The 25,815-nt window shown below is 36.1% G+C and overlaps 1 protein-coding gene across 2 annotated transcripts in view; it reads left to right on the top strand.

Moving 5' to 3' along the window:
- DHX40 (DEAH-box helicase 40) overlaps positions 1–25,815 on the top strand; it is a 55,875-nt gene that overhangs the window by 7,069 nt on the left and 22,991 nt on the right. For both annotated transcript variants that reach the window (XM_036879708.2, XM_036879707.2), the window contains 5 exons: positions 7,734–7,833; positions 9,595–9,681; positions 9,813–9,995; positions 12,581–12,661; positions 13,280–13,437. In XM_036879708.2, the coding sequence (XP_036735603.2) occupies positions 7,734–7,833; positions 9,595–9,681; positions 9,813–9,995; positions 12,581–12,661; positions 13,280–13,437 (609 nt within the window). The remainder of the gene's footprint in view (positions 1–7,733; positions 7,834–9,594; positions 9,682–9,812; positions 9,996–12,580; positions 12,662–13,279; positions 13,438–25,815) is intronic.

Raw genomic sequence — 25,815 nt, 5'->3', positions numbered from 1 at the left:
CCCTCATCAGCCTCTCTTCACTTTAAATGTGACTGTTTCCTAAGGTTTTTAATCCTTAGCTTGCTGTTTTCTTAGAATTCTCTGCTTTGGGATGTTGACTCCCCTGTTACTTCTCTGTAGAGGACTCCTGGAAGCCGTCTCTGGTTCAGTCTTACTACTGCACCCAGACCTCCTGGGTCTTCTCACAGGGCTTACTGGCCTGTGCATTGCATCATCCTCAATCCTTCAACTTTAACAAGTGGAAACTCCTCAGGTTTTCTTTTTTCCTTGTTGTGTCCAGACCATTCATTCTGCTTTTTTTTCTTTTTCTTTTTTTATTAAAGTATCATTGATATACACTCTTATGAAGGTTTCACAAGAAAAACAATGTGGTTACTATATGCACCCTTATTATTGAGTTCCCCCCATACCCCTTTGCGGTCACTGTCCATCAGTGTAGAAAGATGCTACAGAGTCCTTACTTGTCTTCTTTGTTCTGCACTGTCTTCCCCGTGACCCCACACACACCATGTACACTAATGATGATACCCCACAATCCCCTTCTCCCTCCCTCCCCACCTGCCCTTCCTCACCCCTCTCCTTTGGTAACTGCTAGCCCCTTCTTGGAGTTTGTGAGTCTGCTGCTGTTTTGCTCCTTCAGTTTTGCTTCATTGTTATACTCCACAAATGAGTGAAATCATTTGGTATTTGTCTTTCTCTGCCTGACTTATTTCACTGAGCATAATACCTTCTAGCTCCACCCATGTTGTTTCAAATGGTAGGGTTTGTTTCTTTCTTGGCTGAATAGTATTCCATTGTGTATCATTCTGCTTTTTTTTTTCAATGTCATTCTTGGGATCCTCAGTTTGTTTTTCTGAGTTGGTAACATAGGCTGCTAACCTGTTTTGCCTGATTTAATTTGCCATCCTATCTGCAGTGGTAAGTGTAATCTTTCAGAGGCACAGCTGTGGTTATGTCAGTATCCTATTGGGTACTGTTAGCCATTCCCTATTGCCAGCTGAATTTGAGTACCAATTTAATCATCTGGCATTCATTATCCTTTCAGCATGACTTCAACATGCTTTCAGCCTTAATTCCCAGTGTATGTGATTTCCTGTGTTGATGTATATATGTAAGTGGTAAAGATGTGGAACTGGTTATGAGTAGAACCTTACTGAAAGGTTTTGTTTATTTAATTTCCCTCTGGTTCAAAGGACACCAGAAAGATAGTTATTGATGATCTATTATGAGCATAATAATATTTATTACAGTATATATTATAATTGTAATATAATTATAACGTTGCACAGAGGCATTCAGATGGAGCTGATGAGTCACTGAGTAATGGGCAAGGTGGAGTTGGATAAAGTAGGGAGAGAGTGGCAGGTTCTTAAGATCTTGTGCTTTCTTTTTAAGACTGGTTAATACAATACAGCACTTGTTTTCTTTATTATTGCTACTGTGGGTGGTGGGAGAGACACTATTGTTATTTCCTTCACTTCCTATTGGGCTTTAGAAACAGAAAACTTAAACTTGGGAGTGAGCAGACAAAAGAAAGGGTTTCTCTGCTTGTAGCCTGTAGTGAAGAGGGTTTAAAAATGATGCATACCTAGGTTTAGTGAATAAGTAAATATTCTGAGGTGGATAATATTTTATATTTGCTCTTATTTCTGGGCTAGTCTTTAGGGTGACTGTTCTAAAGGGATATTTTAAAATATCTCCCTTATTGACGTAAAAAGTTCTCATCTGTGATGAGATGCTGTGGTATCTCTATTGCCAAGGTTATATGATCCTGCTGCTCCCTGGGCTAAACTCCCCCAAACTCCAACTCCCATCCTTTGTGATGTTCTCTCAAGCTCAAAATGTGGGAGGCATTTTTGATTGCTTTTCCTCCCACACCTTTTTTTTGACTCTGTGTTTGCTGGTTTTTTAACTCGAATTCCTCCTTTTGCTTTTATTCTTCCCTCTAGCTGAAATCCTGCTATTTTGTTTCACAAGTGCAACCAATTCCATAAAAGCCTTTACTGATTTTCCTTCTCACAACTGGCTTTGAATCTCCTGATGTTTTGCTGTACCTCTTGTGGCACTTAACACATTTTGCCTCATGTTGTGGTTATCTCATCCCCTGTCTGTGATTGTGAATTTCTTGAGGGCAAGTACTGTACGTTGAACAAGGCCTAATTAATTATTTGTTAAACTGAGTTCTAGATTTTTTTAGTTTCTGCTGGACATTTGTTAATGTCTGGTATCAACAGTATGTCTAGAACCTTATTCTTATTTCTTTGAAACCTTCTCACTTTTCTGACTTCTCCCTTTTGTTCAAGGCATTACAGTTCTTCAGGTTTGTCACACATCTAGGGACAGCTGAAGGCCACAAAAATTTGAAAATGAAATATACCTGTTACTTTGTAAGTGACAAATACTTGCATGGAATTAGTTTTAGCACTAGAAGTAATTATCTAATTTGGTGCTTGGTAGCCTTTTTTTGAAGATTTTGAGGTCTCAGATTCTTTTAAAAAGGTAATAAAAGCCATGCCTTCTTTCTCTAGGAAAACGCACATATACCTTTATTTATTTATTTTGGATAATTAAACTTCTTTACTTTATAAATAGAGGCTAGGTGATGTTCCTGAGGTCACATGATAATCTGCATTTGATAACTGGCTATTTGTTCAGTAATGGGTGAAATAACAGTACATGTGTTTTCAGAATACACGAAGAAAAGGAAAGGAGCTTTACCCTGGATTAGTGTACATTTTGAAAGAGGAAACACTGCTCATTTAGATTATTCCATAAAGTCAAAAATAGTTTTATTTTTTTTTCTTCTTCCTGCAAAACAGGAACTACCTCAGTATGGCAAGTACCTGGAATTTGACTTTGTCTATGATAATTTCCTTAAATGTTAAGATCAAAGATATGGGGAATGAGGCTGGTGAGCTTCACACAAAAACTTTTATTCTGTGTGGAATCTCCCCAAATGGGAAATTTTCCTTCTGTCTTAAAAAAAGAATACTTAAAAAAAATAAAGTCAGCAAAGTAAGAAAAATAATTAAACTTACTCAGATCCCACCAATATGATTAAGTGATAATCACTGTTCATATTTTGAGGTATATTGTTCTGAACTTTTTCTTTATACATTTAAATATGTTTTGTTTAGTTTTTTTAAACAAAAAATGGTTTAAAAGAACTATTAAATAAACATATGTTCTTTTATGTTTTACTTTTTGCCCTTTGTAGAAATTTTTAAAGTAAAAAAAAGTACAAAAAGAATCCATTTCCCACTATGCAGAATTAACACACTGTTAGTGTCTCAGCATAATTGCTCCAGTTTTCTCTTAAGAAAAATTACTCAACTGGGGGAAAATGTTTCAGGTTCATTCTAACGAACTCAAGCAGTGTACAAAATCATCTCAAATTCCTGCATCCAGAAAATAACCATCTTTAGCATTGAGAAAAACATTATTCAGATCTGTGTGTGTGCATGTACATTTAAAAGGATAAGTAGGTAGTTTGATAGAAATACGTCTTAAAAGGGAGATCATACTATTAGTTGCTTTTTAATAAATATTTAATTGTACTTTATTTGAAGGAATTTTAAACTTCAAGCACATCTTTCTTTACCACGAGATAATATTTTATAAAAGATTGGTTTAAAGCATAAAAAGATGAAAATACTAAGAAGCTGAAGTTAATATCCTCTTATTAGGACATGTTTTAGTGGAGATCTTGTCTGTCAACTTCTCATTTGAAAGACAAGGACTTAAGTACTTTTTTTACTCTTCTATATTCTCCCATCTGGCTGCTGTTAATTATTTTTACTTTGTTCAGGTGTATTCAGTGATCATCATCAATCCTTTTACCACAGTTTTTCCATTCTTAAGGTTTTATTTTTGGCTAATTTTAGATTGGCTGAATGTTAATTTTTTTAAATAGAAGGGCTCTGGAGTATTTTTGTTGTTGTTTATCTTTTATGTTTGAGAAAGTGAGGCTTTTGCCTTTATACTTGAACTACATCTTGGCTGGGTTTTATGTCCTTGGGTCATGCTTTCTTTTCCTTAGAACTTGGTAGACGTTGTCCAGTTGTCTTCTGACTTTGAATGTTGCTGCGGAGAAGTCTGAGGCCAGCCTGATTTTTTCCCCCTCCTTGTAAGTGATTTGCTTTTTCTGATTGCCTGAAATTTTCTACTTTTATCCTTAAAGTTCAGTAGTTTAATTAGGGTATTTTTTGGTGTTGAATACGAAAATTTCCTGGAATTTAATGTACCCTTTTGAAAATTCAACTTTATTGAGGTATAATTTAGTGAATAGGTATAATACAGTGAACTATGAACAGTTCCATGAGTTTTACATACTTGTGTAACCACCACCACAAACAAGGTGAACTTTTCTGCTATGCTCTTTTGATCTCCAAATTCAATTTTTTATTTTAGGGAATTCTCTTGTGTTAAATCTTTGAATATCTTTTGTCTATTTATATATTTGGTTTTCCTACTTCAGGGGTACCAATTATTCTTATGTTGGATTGCCTGTCTTCCATATTTTTGTAGTTTTGTTCTAAGTACTTTCTTTTTCAACTGCATTTACTAATTACTGCAAGCCTTTTCTGTGTGGCAGAAGTTTGACTCTCAACTGTGTTAGTTAGAATGCTATAGGTAGTTTTGACTCGCCGAAAAGTGACTTCTGGGGGAGGGGCAGAGTTTGAGCTGAGCAACGTTGTATCCCTCTGATCTGCTCCAGAATCATCTTTTTCCCTCTTTGATCAATAGTTTCTATTTATTACTTTAAGTTATGTTCCTTTTAGATGCACACACAGATATATTATCAGACATATTTCTGTTTGGGGATCTTTTGGGGGGAATTTGGAACAAGAAATTCTGTGAGGAGGTTTCAATTAGCCTTAACATATAATATGTCATATATGTGTATCTAGGAACATTACTCCATTAAGAGTGTTGAGTGGTCTCTCCTCAGTATCCTTATTTCTTGTTAGACTTTGGAACATTTTTATGCCTTATTGCCAATCTCTGCCACTGCCGCCCCCCCTCACCCTGCTGCCACTCCACACCTCCTGTTAGTAACATCTTAGTACCTATACTTGGTATAGGGATAGATGGGTATGTGTATCAGAATCTTTGTTAGGTAGGATAATCAGGGAATGGAGGTAATCAGTAGAATGGCTATGTCTTAAAGTATTCAATTTCCCCTTTCCTTCCCAAAGAGTACGAATGTGCTTTAGGATATGTGTACTTAACTTTTTTCCACACCTTTATAAACAAACATAGAACTAGCATGTGTTTACACTTGTGAAATATGGTGTTAAAGTATGTGGGGAATGCAAATGTGAAACACGTGAGCGTTGTCAAAAGAGCATTTTCAGGGCTTTTTAATTGAGTATAGTGACAGAGTCATAAATGAAACTGAAATTTTGCTTGTACTGAAGACTGAAACAAATTAGGTACTTAGAAATGGGCTGATTAAAAAACAGACTTGATTATAGTTATATATATTCAGAAGACATTTCTAATTTATATAAAATTTTAGGGTTGTGGAATTTTATTTAAAGGCAGAGGGTGTATTTACATAATGCATTTTTAAATTTATCAGTTCATTCAGCTGCATTGAGCACTTAATGGTCCATGCATTGTTCTAGGTTCTGGGATATTTCTTGAATAAAAGAAAGTCCTTGTTTTCATAGAGTTACATTATAGTAGAATAAATAGATAATAAATAAATGTATAAACAAACCTATAATTTGAACTTCAAAGTAGCATGTAACTCCTTTGAATCATCTGAAAAACATGTACTACCTAAATTAAGAAATACCAAAAAAATAATTTTTAACACTTTTTTCATCAGATTCTTCAAATCTAAAAGAAATTGATCTTTTTGGAATTATTTTTGTATTTGTATCAAAACTTCTCTACAGGTATCTTTTATAAGCTGCCTTTCTAGTACTTTTTTACTTGCGAAATTAATTTCAGAATGACATGGGAGAGTAGCAACATTACTCAGTGTGGCTTTAAATTTGCCTATCTATATGTAAATCTTGGGCAAACCACTTGGTCTCTCTGGGCTTTTGTTTTCCATCTATAAAATGAGGTGGTTGGCCTATTTCCATGACTTTAAAACTGTGCTCATCTGTGTCACTCCTTTTCTCATAATAGTTCAGTGTTGGTATGTTTTATAGTACGAAATATAGAAATACATGGATTTTTAAGATTTTCATTTGAAAACAGGTTTTGTAAAAGATTTTCTTGGCTGCTGAGAAGAAAATAACTTGAGGTCGCTCACATAGAAAATGTGAGTTTTCTAAACAAGTATGGGCATATCTCATGGAAATCAAATGCAGCCAGGAATTTAAAAATTTTTTCTTTTTAAAGTACACATTTATACTTACTGTGCTAATATATAATGTACAATAGTAAGCACATATAAAATTAAACATTTAAAAGAATGTTACGTAAATTGAAAAGCTAACAATTTCTTTCATAGCTAATAATTTCTTTTATACCTCAATAGATTGACTTATGTATTCCCTGGAATAGTTACTCCTAATTTTTAGAGGTCATTGAAATAGGTGAGCCACAAAATCCCTTGCTTCAAAGTTCCGTGACCTTTTGAGCCTGAGTAATCTTTTTCTCATCCCACCTTAGCCACTCATTCAAAAGCTTATGTCCTAGACTTTGTCATTACCATAATTTCTGATCTCAGTTTTAAACATCTTTCTCATAATTACTTCCTGTTTCTTCCAACTCACTGTACTGTTCCTAACAATTTTCAGCATACGTTGACACTTTTCCTTTAGCAGGCTTCACTTATCTCCTCTAGCCCATTCTATAATCATTTACTTGCAAACATCCTTAACTCTTTAATCCTATTCTCTGCTTAACCTGGCAGGAGAGCAAATCTGGCCAAATCCATCTTTCTACTTATTTTACACCAATGCCTCTTAAGTCCTCAGAAGTCAGAAAACTCAGAGAAATACTCTTTTGTCAGCTCTCATGGCTGATTCATTTTTTTTCTCTCTTTAGAATTTTTTTCCTGCAGTTACATTAGTCACTTCCCTATGGTTCACAACTTTATTTTTCCTCTTTGCACAAGACTAGCCTACTCCAATTGGACATCTCTTGAACCTTATTCCAAATTCACAGGAAAATCAGATTGTCCCAGCTTGGGGGGAGATGTATATTCTTGGTGCCGTAAACTATGGCCCCTGGAGCAAGGTACCATACCTCAGGTGATGCTGCTGGGGCCCACCCTTCCAAATGTGTGGGTAGTGCAAATGAGTGGGGTGTTACTTGTGCATAGAGAGGTAGTTATGAATTGGGCAGAAAACTGAAAAAGTAAAAACTGCTTAGCTAATCAGTGTTTAATGAAGAGAGAGGTCCTTAATCTGTAGTCCATAGGTAGACTTCAGAGAGTCCCTGAACTTCCTCAAATTGTTTGAAATTTTGTGTGTGTGTGTAGACACTTGTGCCTTTTAATGGAGAAGAGGTCCACAGTTGTTAAATATTCTTAGAGGGCTGTGACCTACATAAAGGACTCTGCTGTAGGGTTTGTTTTAGCAATAATATGCTGTCTTTCCCTGTTCCTAGAAGTCTTAACTGTAAAAGGTGGGAAAAAATAGTTTTTGCTATTAATATTTTGAATTGAAGAAGGTGAAGAAAACAATGAAAAGAAATGAATTTTTCAAAACTTGAGCTTGGCAAATGCATGCTGTAAATTAGCATTTTCTTTTTATACATATTTTTAGATCAACAGAGGAGAATATTTTTGCCACCTCCACCTGGAATTAGAAAATGTGTCATATCCACCAATATTTCTGCAACATCTTTGACAATAGATGGAATCAGGTACAACTTTCAAGTTTTCTTTTAAAGCCAAGGAAACCACTTAGCTTATATCATAAAGCATTGAGTTTGCTTTTCTATGCCTTCCACTAATTCCCTTCTCACCTACTTGTAATCACCTATCATTTTTGTAATTATTGATTGCCTTGAATAGGAAATGGAGTGTGAGGTACATATAGCATTCCTGTTCATACTTTTTAATCACTTACACTTGGCAAGCTTTCTCTTCCCAACTTTACTATTATATGTAATATGTCATAGGTTTCGTTAAATAGGAAGCCATACATGTTTTTCTATACTCCTATTTCCAGTATATATCAAAGATGATATGATAGTCCCTCTCACCTGGCAGCTCCACTTGGTAGAGTAGTAAGCTTTGAATATCCAAGTGTTTATCTTGAGGTATGGTTTCTCACTATTCATCTTTTTGTGAAATCAATTATAGCAGGTCTCTTCTTTTTTAAGGTAATCAGTGATATCATCAAATTTTTTAGTACATTTAGTAGAGAAACACCTGGAAATTTCAAGTATATATTGATAGCTAATGTGAAATTCTTTTAGAATGTTCAACCATATCCCTTTAGGATATTTATTGTTTGCCCAATAAAATTTTTGCCCTTAACTGAGTCTGTCTCTGTGCCACAGGAATCCCAAAGATCCTATGTTTCTTCACCTTGATCTGAGAGAAAGTTTTATTTCCTCTGCTTATCTCCTTTACTTTAAAAATAGTGTTTTCGCTGAGGGCTTAGTGGAGCAGCTCTCCTTAGTTAAATTAACTTCTGCAATGTTCTGTTTCCAGCAAAGGAAAAGGCCATTAAATAGTGTTTCAGAATGTTTCCTTAGTAAACGATCGACTTTCTGCTATTCCTAACTTAGTTTTTTACCTGACTTGTTCTCCATTTAATTGACTTAAAATGGTGTTGTTAAAGGCTAATTCGAGTAGATTCTGAACCTGTTAGAGTGGTCTGTAGCCGACTTGCAAGTTCATTATTTTTAAAGGAGAAATTCACATAACACAAAATTAATATTTTAAAGTGAACAATTAAGTAGTATTTAGTACATTTACAGTGTTGTGCAATCACCACCTCTATCTAGTTCTGAAACATTTTCATCACCCCAAAATAAAGCCTTTAAGAAGTTACTCCCCATTCCCCAGTCCACCCAGCTCCTAACAACAGAAACATTTTCTATTTCAATAGAGATCCTATTCTGGATATTTCATATAAGTGGAATCATAAAATTATGATCTTTTCTGTCTGGTTTCTTTCATTCAGCATGTTTTTGAGGTTCATTCACATTATAGCATAATTAGTACTTCATTTCCTTTATGGCTCAATAATATTCCATTATTGCAACATTTGTTCAGTCACCCCTTAATGGTTAACGGACATTTAGGTTGTTTCTACCTTTTGGCGCTTATGAATAGTGCTTCCATGAACATAACATCTGTGATTGTTGAGTATTTGTTTTCAGTTCTTTTGCTTATAAGAATGGAATTCTATAAGAATGGAATTTCTGTGTCATATGGTAATTCTGTGTTTTATGTTTTATGGAACCTTTAAACCTTTCCACACTGGCTGAACCATTTTGCATTTCCACCAGCAATGTACGAGGATTCTAATTTCTTAACTTTCAAGTTTTAGAGTTAACATAAAAGTTAAGTCATGTAGTAGTTAGTTTGGTAGAAAAGGAGAACCACGTAGTAAAAAATTAACAAGTTTTTCCTTATTTTCTAGAAACTTAACTTGTCTTGATTCTCCTTAGATACGTGGTAGATGGTGGCTTTGTGAAGCAGTTAAATCACAATCCCAGATTAGGGTTGGACATCCTGGAGGTGGTTCCGATTTCAAAGTAAGTCTTTATGTCAAGCCTTTTTGTTCAAAGAACAGTTGATTAGATAATGTCTAGCTCATTTGGGGTAGGAAGTTAATTACTTAGGAAACTCACAGAACATTTTGAGGACTTTTTTTTTTCTTCTAAAGGAGTGAGGCATTACAGCGCAGTGGCCGAGCTGGCAGGACTTCCTCAGGAAAGTGCTTTCGAATCTATAGTAAAGATTTTTGGAACCAGTGTATGCCTGACCATGTGATCCCTGAAATTAAGAGAACAAGTTTGACATCTGTAGTTCTGACCTTAAAGTGCCTTGCCATACATGATGTTATAAGGTATGTAGACAACTTGAAAGAAAGAAAAATTTCTTAGGGTAGAACCAGGTTATTCCGCAGAAAATCTTGATTTTTCCATTTAAGAATAGGGCAAGTTCTTGAAACAATTGTCCAGTAAGCTTGACACTCATTTTTAGCAAACTATGCAATAGTTTATTGGAAAATGGTTTAAGAGAATTTAGTAGTAATTTATCATAATCAGAATGAATAAAAGTGGTTCACAAAGAATATGTCATTATAAACCATTTTCTTTTCAGTTTGAAGACAGGATGATCTACATAATGGTATACCATAAGAATTTATTGAATTTGTTCATTGATAACCTAATGTCTCTTGTTTTCAACATAGTATTTAACAAGATTACAGTTGACATCTTTGTGAAGAAGAAGGTGACAGTGCTGCTGAATAGAGTGTAGTTGCCAAATAGCCAAATCCAGAAAGTATTAATTAATTGCTTAGCATAGCCTAAATGGAGGTTTTACTGGTAGTATGCTGACATTCACTCTTTCCTGATAAGCATTTTTAATAAAAATATTAAATAAGGATATTGAAGTTATAATTATCAGATTGCTGGAAAATGTCTTGATATCTAATCAGTAGATGATTAAAACCAACATTAAGAATGATCTCAACAGGACAGAACCTTGGGTAAAAATCAACAAGGTGAAAGTCTGAAGGGATACCTCTTATATCCTGTATTTTGGTTACATATTAAGGAAATTCATGTGGAAAGATCTGAAATTATCAGATCATCACAAATATAATATAAGCTTACAGTTATTCTATTTAAAAAAATATTTTAGAAATTCCACTGAAATATGCTTTTATTCTATTAATAGACTGCAATGGTCAGATGACTGAATTACAACATTTTTATTCTGTGTTGGTCACTCTATATTTGAAGCTCAGTTTTGGATATCATGTTTTATGAAGGCTTTGGCAAAAAGAGAGTGTTTCTAAAAGAGGTAATTAGGTATGCTGAATCTCTCAGAAACCAAATAACACAAGGAGTGCTTGATAGAATTGGTAATTGGTATAATAAAGGGAGAAAAATAATTGTAGTTTTTACAAATCTGAAAGGGTTGCTCTTAAATAGAGGAGGAAGCTGACTAGTTTGTTAGTGTTCTGCTACAGGTTTTGCAGACTATGGTCCAGACTCATTGACCATTTTTGTAAATAAAATTTTATTGGAATACAGCCATGCCAATTCATTTATGTATGGCTGCTTTTGCTATAACAGCAGAGTTGAGTAATTGTGATAGAGACCAAATGGCATGCAAAACTTAAATGTTTACTGTCTGGCCCTTTATAGAAAGTGTTTGCAGACTCTTGCTCTAGAAGATAGCAGTACTTGTTGGTACAAGTTTTAGGAAACCCATAGAACAATCCACAAGATTTTTGTTTGTTTTAAATTGAGCTGTCAATCCTGGAGTGGACTTTTGTTTAATATGTTGGACTTTTGTCCTTTGTTGGACCTTTTTCAAGGTGAGAAATTGGAGTAAGATGATTTATCATCTCAAGACTTAAGGTGGAATAAAAACCCAGTGCCGATAATGTTAAGTAATTATTGTTCCTATTAAAAAAATTTTTTTTTAACTTGGTTATATATCCTTTGTGAACATTATCTTATTTATGTTCATTAATGGTATTGTGGTTATGTAAGAGAACGTCCATATTTTCAGGGGTTGCATGCTGAAGTGTTTTGGGGTTAAATTGGCATTGTACTTGTTTTCAGATCAGGAGAAATTAAGTACATACACATATGTATATACATAAAGCATATATGGTAATACTAATTGACTATACTTAGCATTTTATTAAAAAAACATATTGAGGTACTATTAAACAGTTTTTAATTTTTGGTAACTTTCACTTAATTTTCCTCCACTCTTTTATAAATTCATAGTAAAGATTATGGACTAGAATTTGCTATGAAGAATGGGACAGGATTATGATAAATAGACAGGAATGGCAAGAGTGTTCCAACTAAGAGGGATCAAAAAGAAGTGGTTGAATTAAATAGAAGAGTGTAAGTCAGAAAAAATTACTTCCTTTGCTGAATGCTGATCATGATCATAAAATGCTTAAAAAACAGATGAAGATTTATGATTTCACTTACTTGCAGAATATAAAAACAAAACGAAACACAATGAACAAAACAGCAGTAGACTCATAGACACGAGAAGTAACTGGTGGGCGCCGTAGGGGAGGGGTTGGGATGGGTAAGTGGGGAGGGTGAGGAGGATAAAAGGGCACAAAAATTCTCAATCATAATATAAGTGGGTCACGGGGATGGTAGTACAGCATGGAGAATATAATCTGTGATTCTGTAACGTCTTTCTATGTTGGCAGATGGTAACTGCCCTAGTGGGGGTGGGGATTTAATAATATGGGTAACTTAAACCTCTGTGTTGTATATTTGAAACCATTATAAGATTGTATGTCAATGAACTTCAATAAAAGAAAAAGATGAGATCTTGAAAAATAGAAGAAAACCATTTAGGAAAATTTTAAGTCTATATATATTAAAATCTTACCATGTTCAAAGAATGGAATCTCATTTCATATCTCATTTAAATATACAGATTTCCATACTTGGATCCACCTAATGAGAGACTTATTTTGGAAGCTCTTAAACAACTTTACCAGTGTGATGCTATTGACAGGTAAAAACAAAAACAATAAAACCCCCAACCACAACAGATACTAATCTTTTAAAAACACGGTTCTTTCCTTTATCAGTAGGAAATGATTTGTTGGAGTTGAATGGATTGTTTTACCTGAAATTAGAATTTGTCCTCAGTCTTTCTTCACCACAATTCTGAATTTAAAAATTGAACTATAAAATTATTATTGTTTAGTACTGTTATTATTTTACAGAGAATTTCTGAGTACCATTTCAGTACCAGGCATTATGCTGGGTACATCAAAATGGTAAGAGAACCAGAGTCCTTATGCTCATGATTATGATGGGGAAAGATTGGATAATTATCATTCTCTCATTTCTTCAAAGACATCCTCTTCTTTAGCTTTTTGTGTCTTGTATTATACTACCTTATTCTGACTCATCATTTAGTTTTTTAATATATTGACCCTTGACAGCTAGGAATTTATCATCTTTATGTTTGTCTTGTGAATGACCACAGTGTATTATGTTTCTTGAATTGAGTTTCAGGAGGTGATTTAAAGTAATCTAAATTACACCTGCCTTATTCTGAATGATGAGCATTTTGTTTGTACTTTCCCAAGGTAAAAAGATTTAAGAACTTTTTATTTCTATTAAGGAGTGGCCATGTGACCAGATTGGGTTTGTCTATGGTGGAATTTCCTCTCCCTCCACATCTGACATGTGCAGTAATAAAGGCTGCTTCTTTGGACTGTGAAGATCTACTACTTCCAATAGCAGCAATGTTGTCTGTGGAAAACGTCTTTATTAGACCTGGTAGGAAGTTTGTTAATGATTTTTTTCTTTTTTTATTAATAGAACAATTATAGGTTTATAGAAAAATTGAGAGAAAGTACAGACACACGATTTCCCTTATTATGAACATCTTCCATTGGTACATTTGTTGCAATTGATGAGCCAGTATTGATACATTATTATTAATTAAAAGGATCATTGTTTGTGTGGCATATTCTATGGTTTTGACAAATCTGTAATAACACCACTATTACAGTGTTATACAAAATAGTTTCAGTGCTCTAAACATCTCCTGTGCTCTGTTTATTCCTACATTCCGTCCTCCAAACCCTGTGCGATCATCACTGTTTTACTGTCTCCATAGTTTTGTCTTTTCCAGAAAGTCATGTATTTGGAATCATACTGTATACAGCCTTTTCAGATTGGCTGCTTTAACTTAGAAATATACATTTAAGGTTCCTCCATATCTTTTTGTGGCATGATAGCTATTTCCTTTTTTGCTGGATAATATTCCATTATGTGGAATTTGTTTATCCATTCTCCTGTTGAAGGACAGCTTGCTTTCAAGTTTTGGCAATTATGAATAAAGCTGCTTTGAACATCTGTGTGCAGATTCTTGTGTGGACATAGGTTTTCAATTCATTGCTAGGGCATATAAGAATATGCTTAGATTTGTAAAAAACTGTCAAACTGTCCTCCAAAGTGTCTGCACCATAGTGTATTCCTGCCAGCAACGAGTCTTTGAGAATTCCTGTTGCTCCTCACATCCTCACCAGCATTTGGGTGTGTTACTGTTTTGGATTTGGTCATTCTGATAGGTGTGTGGCAGTATCTCATTGTTTTAATTTGTAGTTCCCTGATGACATGGAATGTTAACCATCTTTTTATATGCTTACTTCCCATTTGTAAATCTTCTTTAGGAAGGTGTCTGTCTAGATCTTTTTTAATTGTGTTGTTTGTTTTCTTAATGTTGAGTTTTAAGGTTTCTTTTTATATTTTGGATAAGAGTCCTTTATAAGATATATTTTTTGCAAATATTTTCTCCCAATCTGTGTCTTGTTTTCTTATTATCTTGATTGTCTTTCAAAGAGCAGAATTTTTTAATTTTAATGAAATCCAGCTTATGAATCATTTCTTTCTTGGGTCATGACTTTGGTATTGTATCTGAAAAGTCATCACCAATACCCAAAATTCTCTAGATTTTCCCTTATGTTATCTTCTAGGAGTTGGATGTCCATTTGTTCCAGCCCCATTTGTTCAAAAGGCCATCCTTTCTTCACTGAGAAAGATCATTATCATTGTCAAAGATCATTTGACCATATTTTTGTGGGTCTGTTTCTGGGCCCTGTATTCTGTTCCATTGACCTAGTTTTCTATTCTTCTGTCAATACCACACTGTCTTTATTTTTGGAGCTTTATAGTAACTCCTGAAGTTTAATAGGGTGAGTTCTCTGACTATGCTCTTCCCTTTCGACACCATTTTTCTATCCTGCATATTTTCCTTTTCTGTATATACTTAGAACTGGTTTGTTGATATCCACAAAAGAACCTTATGGGACTTTAATTGGGATTGTATTGAATCTATAGATCAAATTGGGAAGAACTAACATCTTGGCAGTATTGAGTCTTCCTATCTATGTACATGGAATATCTCCATTTGATATATCTCCAGTAATTCACTGAGCATTTTTTGGTTACCCTGTACCTAGCCTGACATGAAACTGACGATAAACAATTTTTACATTTTCTTATCCTTTAACTTAGTTGTTTGAAATAGTTCCTGGCTGAGAGTTAATTTCCTTGCACTGGCAAAGGAAAATAGTATGGTGAACCTTTGCCTTGTTATAGTACATAGTAATATATTACCCTTTTTTTTTCTATAATCAAAGGAGTTGTAGTTCAGCCCTTGACCTCTTAGAAAATAGTTTTGTCTTGAAACTGCTTTCCTTTCTTGATGTGTCAGTATAGGACACAACTTAGTTCGTTACATGTCAGCTTTGCTTCCTTCTAGGGGGATCATAATTTTTTTTATCAAAATGTTTCTGAGTGTGTGATGTATTCTGTCTGCAGCCAAGACCAGCCATAGAGTGTGTGTTATCTCACTGGCTGTACCCTTTTCTAGGCTGTGTTGGGTCTAGATTGGTTTACTTTTTTGTTGTAATGCAATTTCAAATTTATAGAAATGTTGAAAGAATAGTAAAGGAACCTCTTTGTATGTGCACCTTTTATTTAGTTTTAGGAGTCTTAAACATTTTGCTGCATTTGCTTTATTATATTTCCTATATATATATATACACATATATATATTATGAATGTGTATATGTATGTATATGTATACATATATATTTATAAATACACATTTTAGTTCTTTTCTGAGTCATTTGAGAATAAATTGGAAACATTGTGCTCCCTTACCACAAAATATTTACCTGTGTATTTACCAAGAACAAGGGCAACTCTTATATAACTGTAAGACATTTATAAAATTAGGGAATTTAACATTGATACAATACTACTATCTAGTCTAGAGTCTATATTCAAGTTGTCCTTGTCCCTCAAATGTACGAAAGTAGTTTCAAAACTGCTAAGCTATATCACCACAAAAGGCAGCTCTTTATAACTAGAGTTCAGTATTTCTTTCTAGTTTGTTTCTTTTTTGAAGTAAAATTTACATGTAGTGAAATATGTAAATCTTAGATATATAATTCAGTTTGTGAAATACATACACCTGTATAACCCACACCCCTATCAAGATATAGAACAGTTTTATCACTTCAGAAAATTCCCTCACCTTCCCAGTTAGATGCCATTCCATGTCCCCCAACTCAGCCACGTTGCTGATTTTTTCAGGTTTTACCTCTTCTGAAACTTCATATAAATAGAATTACATAGACTTATACAGTACTTTATTATAGTGATACTTTTTCTGTTTGGCCTTTTATAGTGATACTTTTTCTGTTTGGTCTTTCTTGGTCAACATAAGATGTGAGATTCATCCATGTGGTTATATGCATTAGTGCTTTGTTCTTTTTATTGTTGTATAGTATTCATTGTATGAGCATACTACAATTAACTTAACCATTATCCTACTGGTGGACATTTGAATTGTTTCTTGTTTGGTGCTATTTATGAATACAGCTATTTTGAACATGCCTGTGCAAGTTTTTTGTAGATGATTATTGGTATTTCTCTTAGATAAATACCTAAGAAAGAAATTGCTCCATTATTGAGTAGGTGTATGTTTAACTTTAAGAAATTGCTGACCCTTTTCCCAGAGTGGCTGTACCATTTAAAAATCTTATCAGCAGTATGGGAGAGTACAGCTTGTACTACATGTCCTCCTCAACATTAGTGTTACCAATCATTTTCATTTTATACATTGTTATGTATTAGTGATACCTCTGTGGTTTTATTTTGCAGTTTCCTGAGACTAGTAATTTTGAACACTTTTTCATGTGATTATTGGCCATTTATCTGTCTTCCTTTGTGAAGTGCCTATTAAGATATTTTGCTGTTCTAAATTTTTTAAGAATTACTGAATCTGGGAGTTCTTTTTTTTTTTTTTTTGCTATCATTAATCTACAATTACATAAAGAACACTATGTTTACCAGGCTCCCCCCCTCACCAAGTACCCCCACACACACACGACTACAGTCACTGTCCATCAGCGTAGTAAGATGCTGTATAATCACCACCTGTCTTCTCTGTATTGCACAGCCCTCCCCGTACCCCCCAACAACACTATACATGCTAATCATGATGCCCCCTTTCTTTTTCCCCGCCCTTATCCCTCCCTTCCCACCCATCATCACCAGTCCCTTTCCCTTTGGTAACTGTTAGTCCATTCTTGGGTTCTGTGATTTTGCTGCTGTTTTGTTCCGTCAGTTTTCCTTTGTTCTTAAACTCCACATATGAGTGAAATCAATTGGTACTTGTCTTTCTCCGCCTGGCTTATTTCACTGAGCATAATACCATCTAGCTCCATCCATGTTGTTGCGAATGGTAGGATCTGTTTTTTTCTTATGGCTGAGTAGTATCCCATTGTGTATATGTATCACATCTTCTTTACCCATTCATCTACTGATGGACATTTAGGTTGGCTATTGTAAATAGTGCTGCGATAAACATAGGGGTGCATCTGTCTTTTTCAAACTGGGCTGCTGCATTCTTAGGGTAAATTCCTAGGAGTGGAATTCCTGGGTCAAATGGTATTTCTATTTTGAGCATTCTGAGGAACCTCCATACTGCTTTCCACAATGGTTGAACTAATTTACATTCCCACCAGCAGTGTAGGAAGGTTCCCCTTTCTCCACAACCTCACAAACATTTCTAGTTGTTTGTCTTTTGGATGGTGGCGATCCTTACTGGTGTGAGGTGATATCTCATTGTGGTTTTAATTTGCATTTCTCTGATGACAAGCGATGTGGAGCATCTTTTCATGTGTCTTTTGGCCATCTGAATTTCTTCTTTAGAGAACTGTCTATTCAGTTCCTCTGCCCATTTTTAAATTGGATTATTTGCTTTTTGTTTGTTGAGGTGTGTGAGCTCTTTATGTATTTTGGATGTCAACCCTTTATCGGATCTGTCATTTATGAATGTATTCTCCCATACTGTAGGATACCTTTTTGTTCTGTTGATGGTGTCCTTTGCTGTACAGAAGCTTTTCAGCTTGATATAGTCCCACTTGTTTATTGTTGCTTTTGTTTCCCTTGCTCGGGGAGATATGTTCAAGAAGAAGTCACGCATGTTTATGTCTAAGAGACTTTTTTTTTTTTTTTTTTTTGTAGATAATTATTTTTTTATTGAAGGGTAGTTAACACACGGTATTACATTACATTAGTTTCAGGTGTACAACATAGTGATTCAACATTTATATACATGACAATTCTAGGTACCAGCTATCACCATACCAAGCTGTTACAATATCTTGACTATATTCATTACATACCGGTTACTTATTATTTTACCATTGGAAGTGAATACTCTTTTTTTTTTTTTTTTTTTTTTGTGAGGGCATCTCTCATATTTATTGATCAAATGGTTGTTAACAACAATAAAATTCTGTATAGGTGAGTCAATGCTCAATGCACAATCATTAATCCACCCCAAGCCTAATTTTCGTCAGTCTCCAATCTTCTGAGGCATAACAAACAAGTTCTTACATGGAGAACAAATTCTTACATAGTGAATAAGTTCTTACATGGTGAACAGTACAAGGGGAGCCATCACAGAAACCTTCGGTTTTGCTCATGCATTATGAACTATAAACAGTCAGTTCAAATATGAATACTCATTTGATTTTTATACTTGATTTATATGTGGATACCACATTTCTCTCTTTATTATTATTATTTTTAATAAAATGCTGAAGTGGTAGGTAGATACAAGATAAAGGTAGAAAACATAGTTTAGTGTTGTAAGAGAGCAAATGTAGATGATCAGGTGTGTGCCTGTAGACTATGTGTTAATCCAAGCTGGACAAGGGCAATAAAACATCCACGTATGCAGAAGATTTCTCTCAGAACGGGGGGGTGAGGTTCTAAGCCTCACCTCTGTTGATCCCCAATTTCTCACCTGATGACCCCCCTGCGACTGTGCCTGTCTTAGGTTGTTCCTCCCTTGAGGAATCTTACCCGTCTCTGGCTAACCAGTCATCTTCCGGGGCCATACAGGGAAATGTAAAGTTGGTAAGTGAGAGAGAAGCCTTATTGTTTGAAAAGGTTAGCTTTTTATTTCTTTGCATATTTATGCCCTGTAGCTTCTATGCCCAGCATTTGTCTTGAGGTATCTTTACCACTTGGAAGAATTATGATACTCCGTAAATTTGATATGAGGCACGAATTCTATTTAAGGGTTGTAATTAGGAAGGAAGAAGAAAAGCTATAGAAGTAGCATGTGGCAGAAAACATGGGAAGATTGATTATTTCATTGACATATCTTCTTGTAGAGTAACTTCAGCATGTATAGGTTTTAAGCTACTACTTAAATTGCGCACACACATTAACATAATAGGAGTATAGTTACATAACCAAAGCATACCTGTAATTACCAGCCATCTCCAGTGAAACCAAGAAAACCAGTTAGGCACCTTAGGCATTTGTGAAAACTTATCTATGATATGGTGGATATTGTCCAACTGAACTTGAACAGTCTGAGAGAAATCAGACAAATCAAAACAACCCATTCCTGGGGAATGTTCACATCCCTTATGTTCTTTTAACAGTAAATAGTCTGTAGTTGTAAGATTTTGGAGCGCTACAATTTGCACTTCTCCTAATTCTTGATTGGGTTCCAACAGTATAGATCCAGTCAAATTTGTTTTACTGTATGCACAGGCCAGCTTAGATATCTCCTTCCTCATTCCCATGGCAAGTCCAGGAACTGGTGGGATGAGTGCATCTACAGCTGTAGCAGTGCGTGGATCTTTGTTGGGGTTTTTTGATGATCATCTTCTGGCATGAGTCTTCCAGAGAGTGCTGATGTTGGAAGTTCTTTTTCATATCGTATCTTAGTTCATTTTCGTGGTAGCCCAATTAGGCTTTGATCCTCTGTATAAACACAAACAGACCCTTTGCGTACACTTTTATATGCCCTTTATACTCTTGTGTAGAACTCATTGGAGGTTACCACACAGGAACTGCCCCCCCCTCCCTTTTTTTTTTTTTTGGTATCACTAATCTACACTTGCATGACGAATATTATGTTTACTAGGCTCTCCCCCATACCAGGTAACCCCCACAAACCCCCTTACAGTCACTGTCCATCAGCATAGCAAAATGTTGTAGAATCACTACTTGCCTTCTCCGTGTTGTCCAGCCCTCCCCTTTCTCCCACCCCCCCATGCATGCTAATCTTAGTACCCCCCTACTTCTCCCCGCCCCTTATCCCTCCCCACCCACCCATCCTCCCCACTCCCTTTCCCTTTGGTACCTGTTAGTCCATTCTTGAGTTCTGTGATTCTGCTGCTGTTTTGTTCCTTCAGTTTTTCCTTTGTTCTTATATTCCACAGATAAGTGAAATCATTTGGTATTTCTCTTTCTCCGCTTGGCTTGTTTCACTGAGCATAACACCCTCCAGCTCCATCCATGTTGCTGCAAATGGTTGGATTTGCCCTTTTCTTATGGCTGAGTAGTATTCCATTGTGTATATGTACCACATCTTCTTTATCCATTCATCTATCGATGGACATTTAGGTTGCTTCCAATTCTTGACTATTGTAAATAGTGCTGCGATAAACATAGGGGTGCACTGATCTTTCTCATACTTGATTGCTGCATTCTTAGGGTAAATTCCTAGGAGTGCAATTCCTGGGTCAAATGGTAGGTCTGTTTTGAGCATTTTGATGTACCTCCATACTGCTTTCCACAATGGTTGAACTAACTTACATTCCCACCAGCAGTGTAGGAGGGTTCCCCTTTCTCCACAGCCTCGCCAACATTTGTTGTTCTCTGTCTTTTGGATGGCAGCCATCCTTACTGGTGTGAGGTGATACCTCATTGTAGTTTTAATTTGCATTTCTCTGATAATTAGCGATGTGGAGCATCTTTTCATGTGTCTGTTGGCCATCTGTATTTCTGTTTTGGAGAACTGTCTGTTCAGTTCCTCTGCCCATATTTTAATTGGGTTATTTGTTTTTTGTTTGTTGAGGCGTGTGAGCTCTTTATATATTCTGGACGTCAAGCCTTTATCGGATGTGTCATTTTCAAATATATTCTCCCATACTGTAGGGTTCCTTTTTGTTCTATTGATGGTGTCTTTTGCTGTACAGAAGCTTTTCAGCTTAATATAGTACCACTTACTCATTTTTGCTGTTGTTTTCCTTGCCCGGGGAGATATGTTCAAGAAGAGGTCACTCATGTTTATGTCTAAGAGGTTTTTGCCTATGTTTTCTTCCAAGAGTTTAATGGTTTCATGACTTACATTCAGGTCTTTGATCCATTTTGAGTTTACTTTTGTATATGGGGTTAGACAATGGTCCAGTTTCATTCTCCTACATGTAGCTGTCCAGTTTTGCCAGCACCATCTGTTGAAGAGACTGTCATTTCGCCATTGTATGTCCATGGCTCCTTTATCAAATATTAATTGACCATATATGTCTGGGTTAATGTCTGGATTCTCTAGTCTGTTCCATTGGTCTGTGGCTCTGCTCTTGTGCCAGTACCAAATTGTCTTGATTACTATGGCTTTATAGTAGAGCTTGAAGTTGGGGAGTGAGATCCCCCCTACTTTATTCTTCTTTCTCAGGATTGCTTTGGCTATTCGGGGTCTTTGTTGTTTCCATATGAATTTTTGAATTATTTGTTCCAGTTCATTGAAGAATGTTGCTGGTAGTTTCATAGGGATTGCATCAAATTTGTATATTACTTTGGGCAGGATGGCCATTTTGACGATATTAATTCTTCCTTGCCACGAGCATGGGATGAGTTTCCATCTGTTAGTGTCCCCTTTAATTTCTCTTAAGAGTGACTTGTAGTTTTCAGAGTATAAGTCTTTCACTTCTTTGGTTAGGTTTATTCCTAGGTATTTTATTTTTTTTGATGCAATTGTGAATGGAGTTGTTTTCCTGATTTCTCTCTCTGTTGGTTCATTGTTAGTATATAGGAAAGCCACAGATTTTTGTGTGTTGATTTTGTATCCTGCAACTTTGCTGTATTCCGATATCAGTTCTAGTAGTTTTGGGGTGGAGTCTTTAGGGTTTTTTATGTACAGTATCATGTCATCTGCAAATAGTGACAGTTTAACTTCTTCTTTACCAATCTGGATTCCTTGTATTTCTTTGTTTTGTCTGATTGCTGTGGCTAGGACCTCCAGTACTATGTTAAATAACAGTGGAGAGAGTGGGCATCCCTGTCTAGTTCCCGATCTCAGAGGAAATGCTTTCATCTTCTCGCTGTTCAATATAATGTTGGCTGTGGGTTTATCATAGATGGCCTTTATTATGTTGAGGCACTTGCCCTCTATTCCCATTTTGCTGAGAGTTTTTATCATGAATGGATGTTGAACTTTGTCAAATGCTTTTTCAGCATCTATGGAGATGATCATGTGGTTTTTGTCTTTCCTTTTGTTGATGTTGTGTATGATGTTGATGGACTTTCAAATGTTGTACTATCCTTGCATCCCTGGGATGAATCCCACTTGGTCATGGTGTATGAACCTTTTGATGTATTTTTGAATTCGGTTTGCTAATATTTTGTTGAGTATTTTTGCATCTACGTTCATCAGGGATATTGGGCTGTAGTTTTCTTTTTTGGTGGGGTCTTTGCCTGGTTTTGGTATTAGGGTGATGTTAGCTTCATAGAACGAGTTTGGGAGTATCCCCTCCTCCTCTATTTTTTGGAAAACTCTAAGGAGAATGAGTATTATGACTTCCGTGTATGTCTGATAAAATTCTGAGGTAAATCCATCTGGCCCGGGGGTTTTGTTCTTTGGTCGTTTTTTGATTACCGCTTCAATTTCGTTGCTGGTAATTGGTCTGTTTAGATTTTCTGTTTCTTTCTGGGTGAGTCTTAGAAGGTTGTATTTTTCTAGGAAGTTGTCCATTTCTCCTAGGTTTCCCAGCTTGTTAGCATATAGGTTTTCATAATATTCTCTAATAATTCTTTGTATTTCTGTGGGGTCCATCGTGATTTTTCCTTTTGTTGTTTCTGATACTGTTGATTTGTGTTGACTCTCTTTTCTTCTTAATAAGTCTGGCTAGAGGCTTATCTATTTTGTTTATTTTCTCAAAGAACCAGCTCTTGCTTTCATTGATTTTTGCTATTGTTTTATTCTTCTCAATTTTATTTATTTCTTCTCTGATCTTTATTATATCCCTCATTCTGCTGACCTTAGGCCTCATTTGTTCTTCTTTTTCCAATTTCGATAATTGTGACATTAGATCATTCATTTGGGATTGTTCTCCCTTTTTAAAATATGCTTGGATTGCTGTACACTTTCCTCTTAAGACTGCTTTTGCTGTGTCCCACAGAAGTTGGGGCTTAGTGTTGTTGTTGTCATTTGTTTCCATATATTGCTGGATCTCCATTTTGATTTGGTCATTGATCCATTGATTATTTAGGAGCGTGTTGTTAAGCCTCCATGAGTTTGTGAGCCTCTTTGCTTTATTTGTACAGTTTATTTCTAGTTTTATGCCTTTGTGGTCTGAAAAGTTGGTAGGTAGGATTTCAATCTTTTGGAATTTACTGAGGCTCTTTCTGTGGCCTAGTATGTGGTCTATTCTGGAGAATGTTCCATGTGCACTTGAGAAGAATGTATATCCTGTTGCTTTTGGATGTAGAGTTCTATAGATGTCTATTAGGTCCATCTGCTCTACTGTGTTGTTCAGTGCTTCCGTGTCCTTACTTATTTTCTGCCCGGTGGATCTATCCTTTGGGGTGAGTGGTGTGTTGAAGTCTCCTAGAATGAATGCATTGCAGTCTATATCCCCCTTTAGTTCTGTTAGTATTTGTTTCACATATGCTGGTGCTCCTGTGTTGGGTGCATATATATTTAGAATGGTTATATCCTCTTGTTAGACTGAGCCCTTTATCATTATGTAGTGTCCTTCTTTATCTCTTGTTATTTTCTTTGTTTTGAAGTCAATTTTGTCTGATATTAGTACTTCAACCCCTGCTTTCTTCTTGCTGTTGTTTGCCTGAAGTATGTTTTTCCATCCCTTGACTTTTAGTCTGTACATGTCTTTGGGTTTGAGGTGAGTTTCTTGTAAGCAGCATATAGATGGGTCTTGCTTTTTTATCCATTATATTACTCTATGTCTTTTGATTGGTGCATTCAGCCCATTAACATTTAGGGTGACTATTGAAAGATATGTACTTATTGCCATTGCAGGCTTTAAGTTTGTGGTTATCAGAGGTTCAAGGTTAGCCTCTTTAGTATCTTACTGCCTAACTTAGCTCGCTTATTGAGCTGTTATATATACTGTCTGGAGATTCTTTTCTTCTCTCCCTTCTTATTCCTCCTCCTCCATTCTTCATATGTTGGGTGTTTTGTGCTGTGCTCTTTCTAGGAGTGCTCCCATCTAGAGCAGTCCCTGTAAGATGTTCTGTAGAGGTGGTTTGTGGGAAGCAAATTCCCTCAGCTTTTGTTTGTCTGGGAATTGTTTAATCCCACCGTCATATTTGAATGATAGTCGTGCTGGATACAGTATCCTTGGTTCAAGGCCCTTCTGTTTCATTGTATTAAATATATCATGCCATTCTCTTCTGGCCTGTAGGGTTTCTGTCGAGAAGTCTGATGTTAGCCTGATAGGTTTTCCTTTATAGGTGACCTTTTTCTCTCTAGCTGCCTTTAAAACTCTTTCTTTGTCCTTGATCTTTGCCATTTTAATTATTATGTGTCTTGGTGTTGTCCTCCTTGGATCCTTTCTGTTTGGGGTTCTGTGTATTTCCGTGGTCTGTTCGATTATTTCCTCCCCCAGTTTGGGGAAGTTTTCAGCAATTATTTCTTCTAAGATACTTTCCTTCTCTTTTCCTCTCTCTTCTTCTTCTGGAACCCCTATAATACGGATATTGTTCCTTTTGGATTGGTCACACAGTTTCCTTAACATTGTTTCATTCCTGGAGATCCTTTTGTCTCTCTCTATGTCAGCTTCTATGCGTTCCTGTTCTCTGGTTTCAGTTCCATCAATGGCCTCTTGCATCCTATCCATTCTGCTTATAAACCCTTCCAGAGTTTGTTTCATTTCTGTGATCTCCTTTCTGGAATCTGTGATCTCCCTCCCGACTTCATCCCATTTCTCTTGCGTATTTCTCTGCATCTCTGTCAGCATGTTTATGATTCTTATTGTGAATTCTTGTCAGGAAGACTGGTTAGGTCTGTCTCCTTCTCTGTTGTTGTCTCTGTGATCTTTGTCTGCCTGTAGCTTTGCCTTTTCATGGTGATAGGAATAGTTTGAAGAGCTGGGACGAGTGACGGCTGGAAGAACTTCCCTTCTTGTTGGTTTGTGGCCCTCCTCTCCTGGGAGAACAGCGACCTCTAGTGGCTTGTGCTGGGCAGCTGCACGCAGACAGGGTTTCTGCTTCCTGCCGGGCTGCTATGGAGTTTATATCCGCTGTTGCTGTGGGTGTGGCCTGTCTCGGGCTGCTACTCCAAAGTGGTGGAGTCGCGTTGGAGGGGGAGCGGCCTGGAGGCTATTTATCTCCGTAAGGGGCCTCCCTGCTCCCTGCAGCCCAGTGGTTATGGTGCCCAGAGATCCCCGGATTCCCTACCTCTGGATTAAGTGTCCCACCCTGCCCCTTTAAGACTTCCAAAAAGCACCTGCCAAAACAAAAGAATGACCACAAAAAAAAAAAAAAATTTTTTTTTTTAATTAAAAAAAAAAAAGTGGTCGCTCGTTTTTCTTTATTCTCCGGCGCCAGCCTCAGGCATCTCCTCACCAGTCTTGCTGCCCTGTTTCCCTA

Source organism: Manis pentadactyla, chromosome 4 (genome assembly GCF_030020395.1).
Source record: "Manis pentadactyla isolate mManPen7 chromosome 4, mManPen7.hap1, whole genome shotgun sequence".
Classification (NCBI taxonomy): domain Eukaryota; kingdom Metazoa; phylum Chordata; class Mammalia; order Pholidota; family Manidae; genus Manis; species Manis pentadactyla.
The sequence above is the reverse complement of the archived record's forward strand: the minus strand, read 5'-3'. Positions and strand labels throughout refer to the sequence as shown.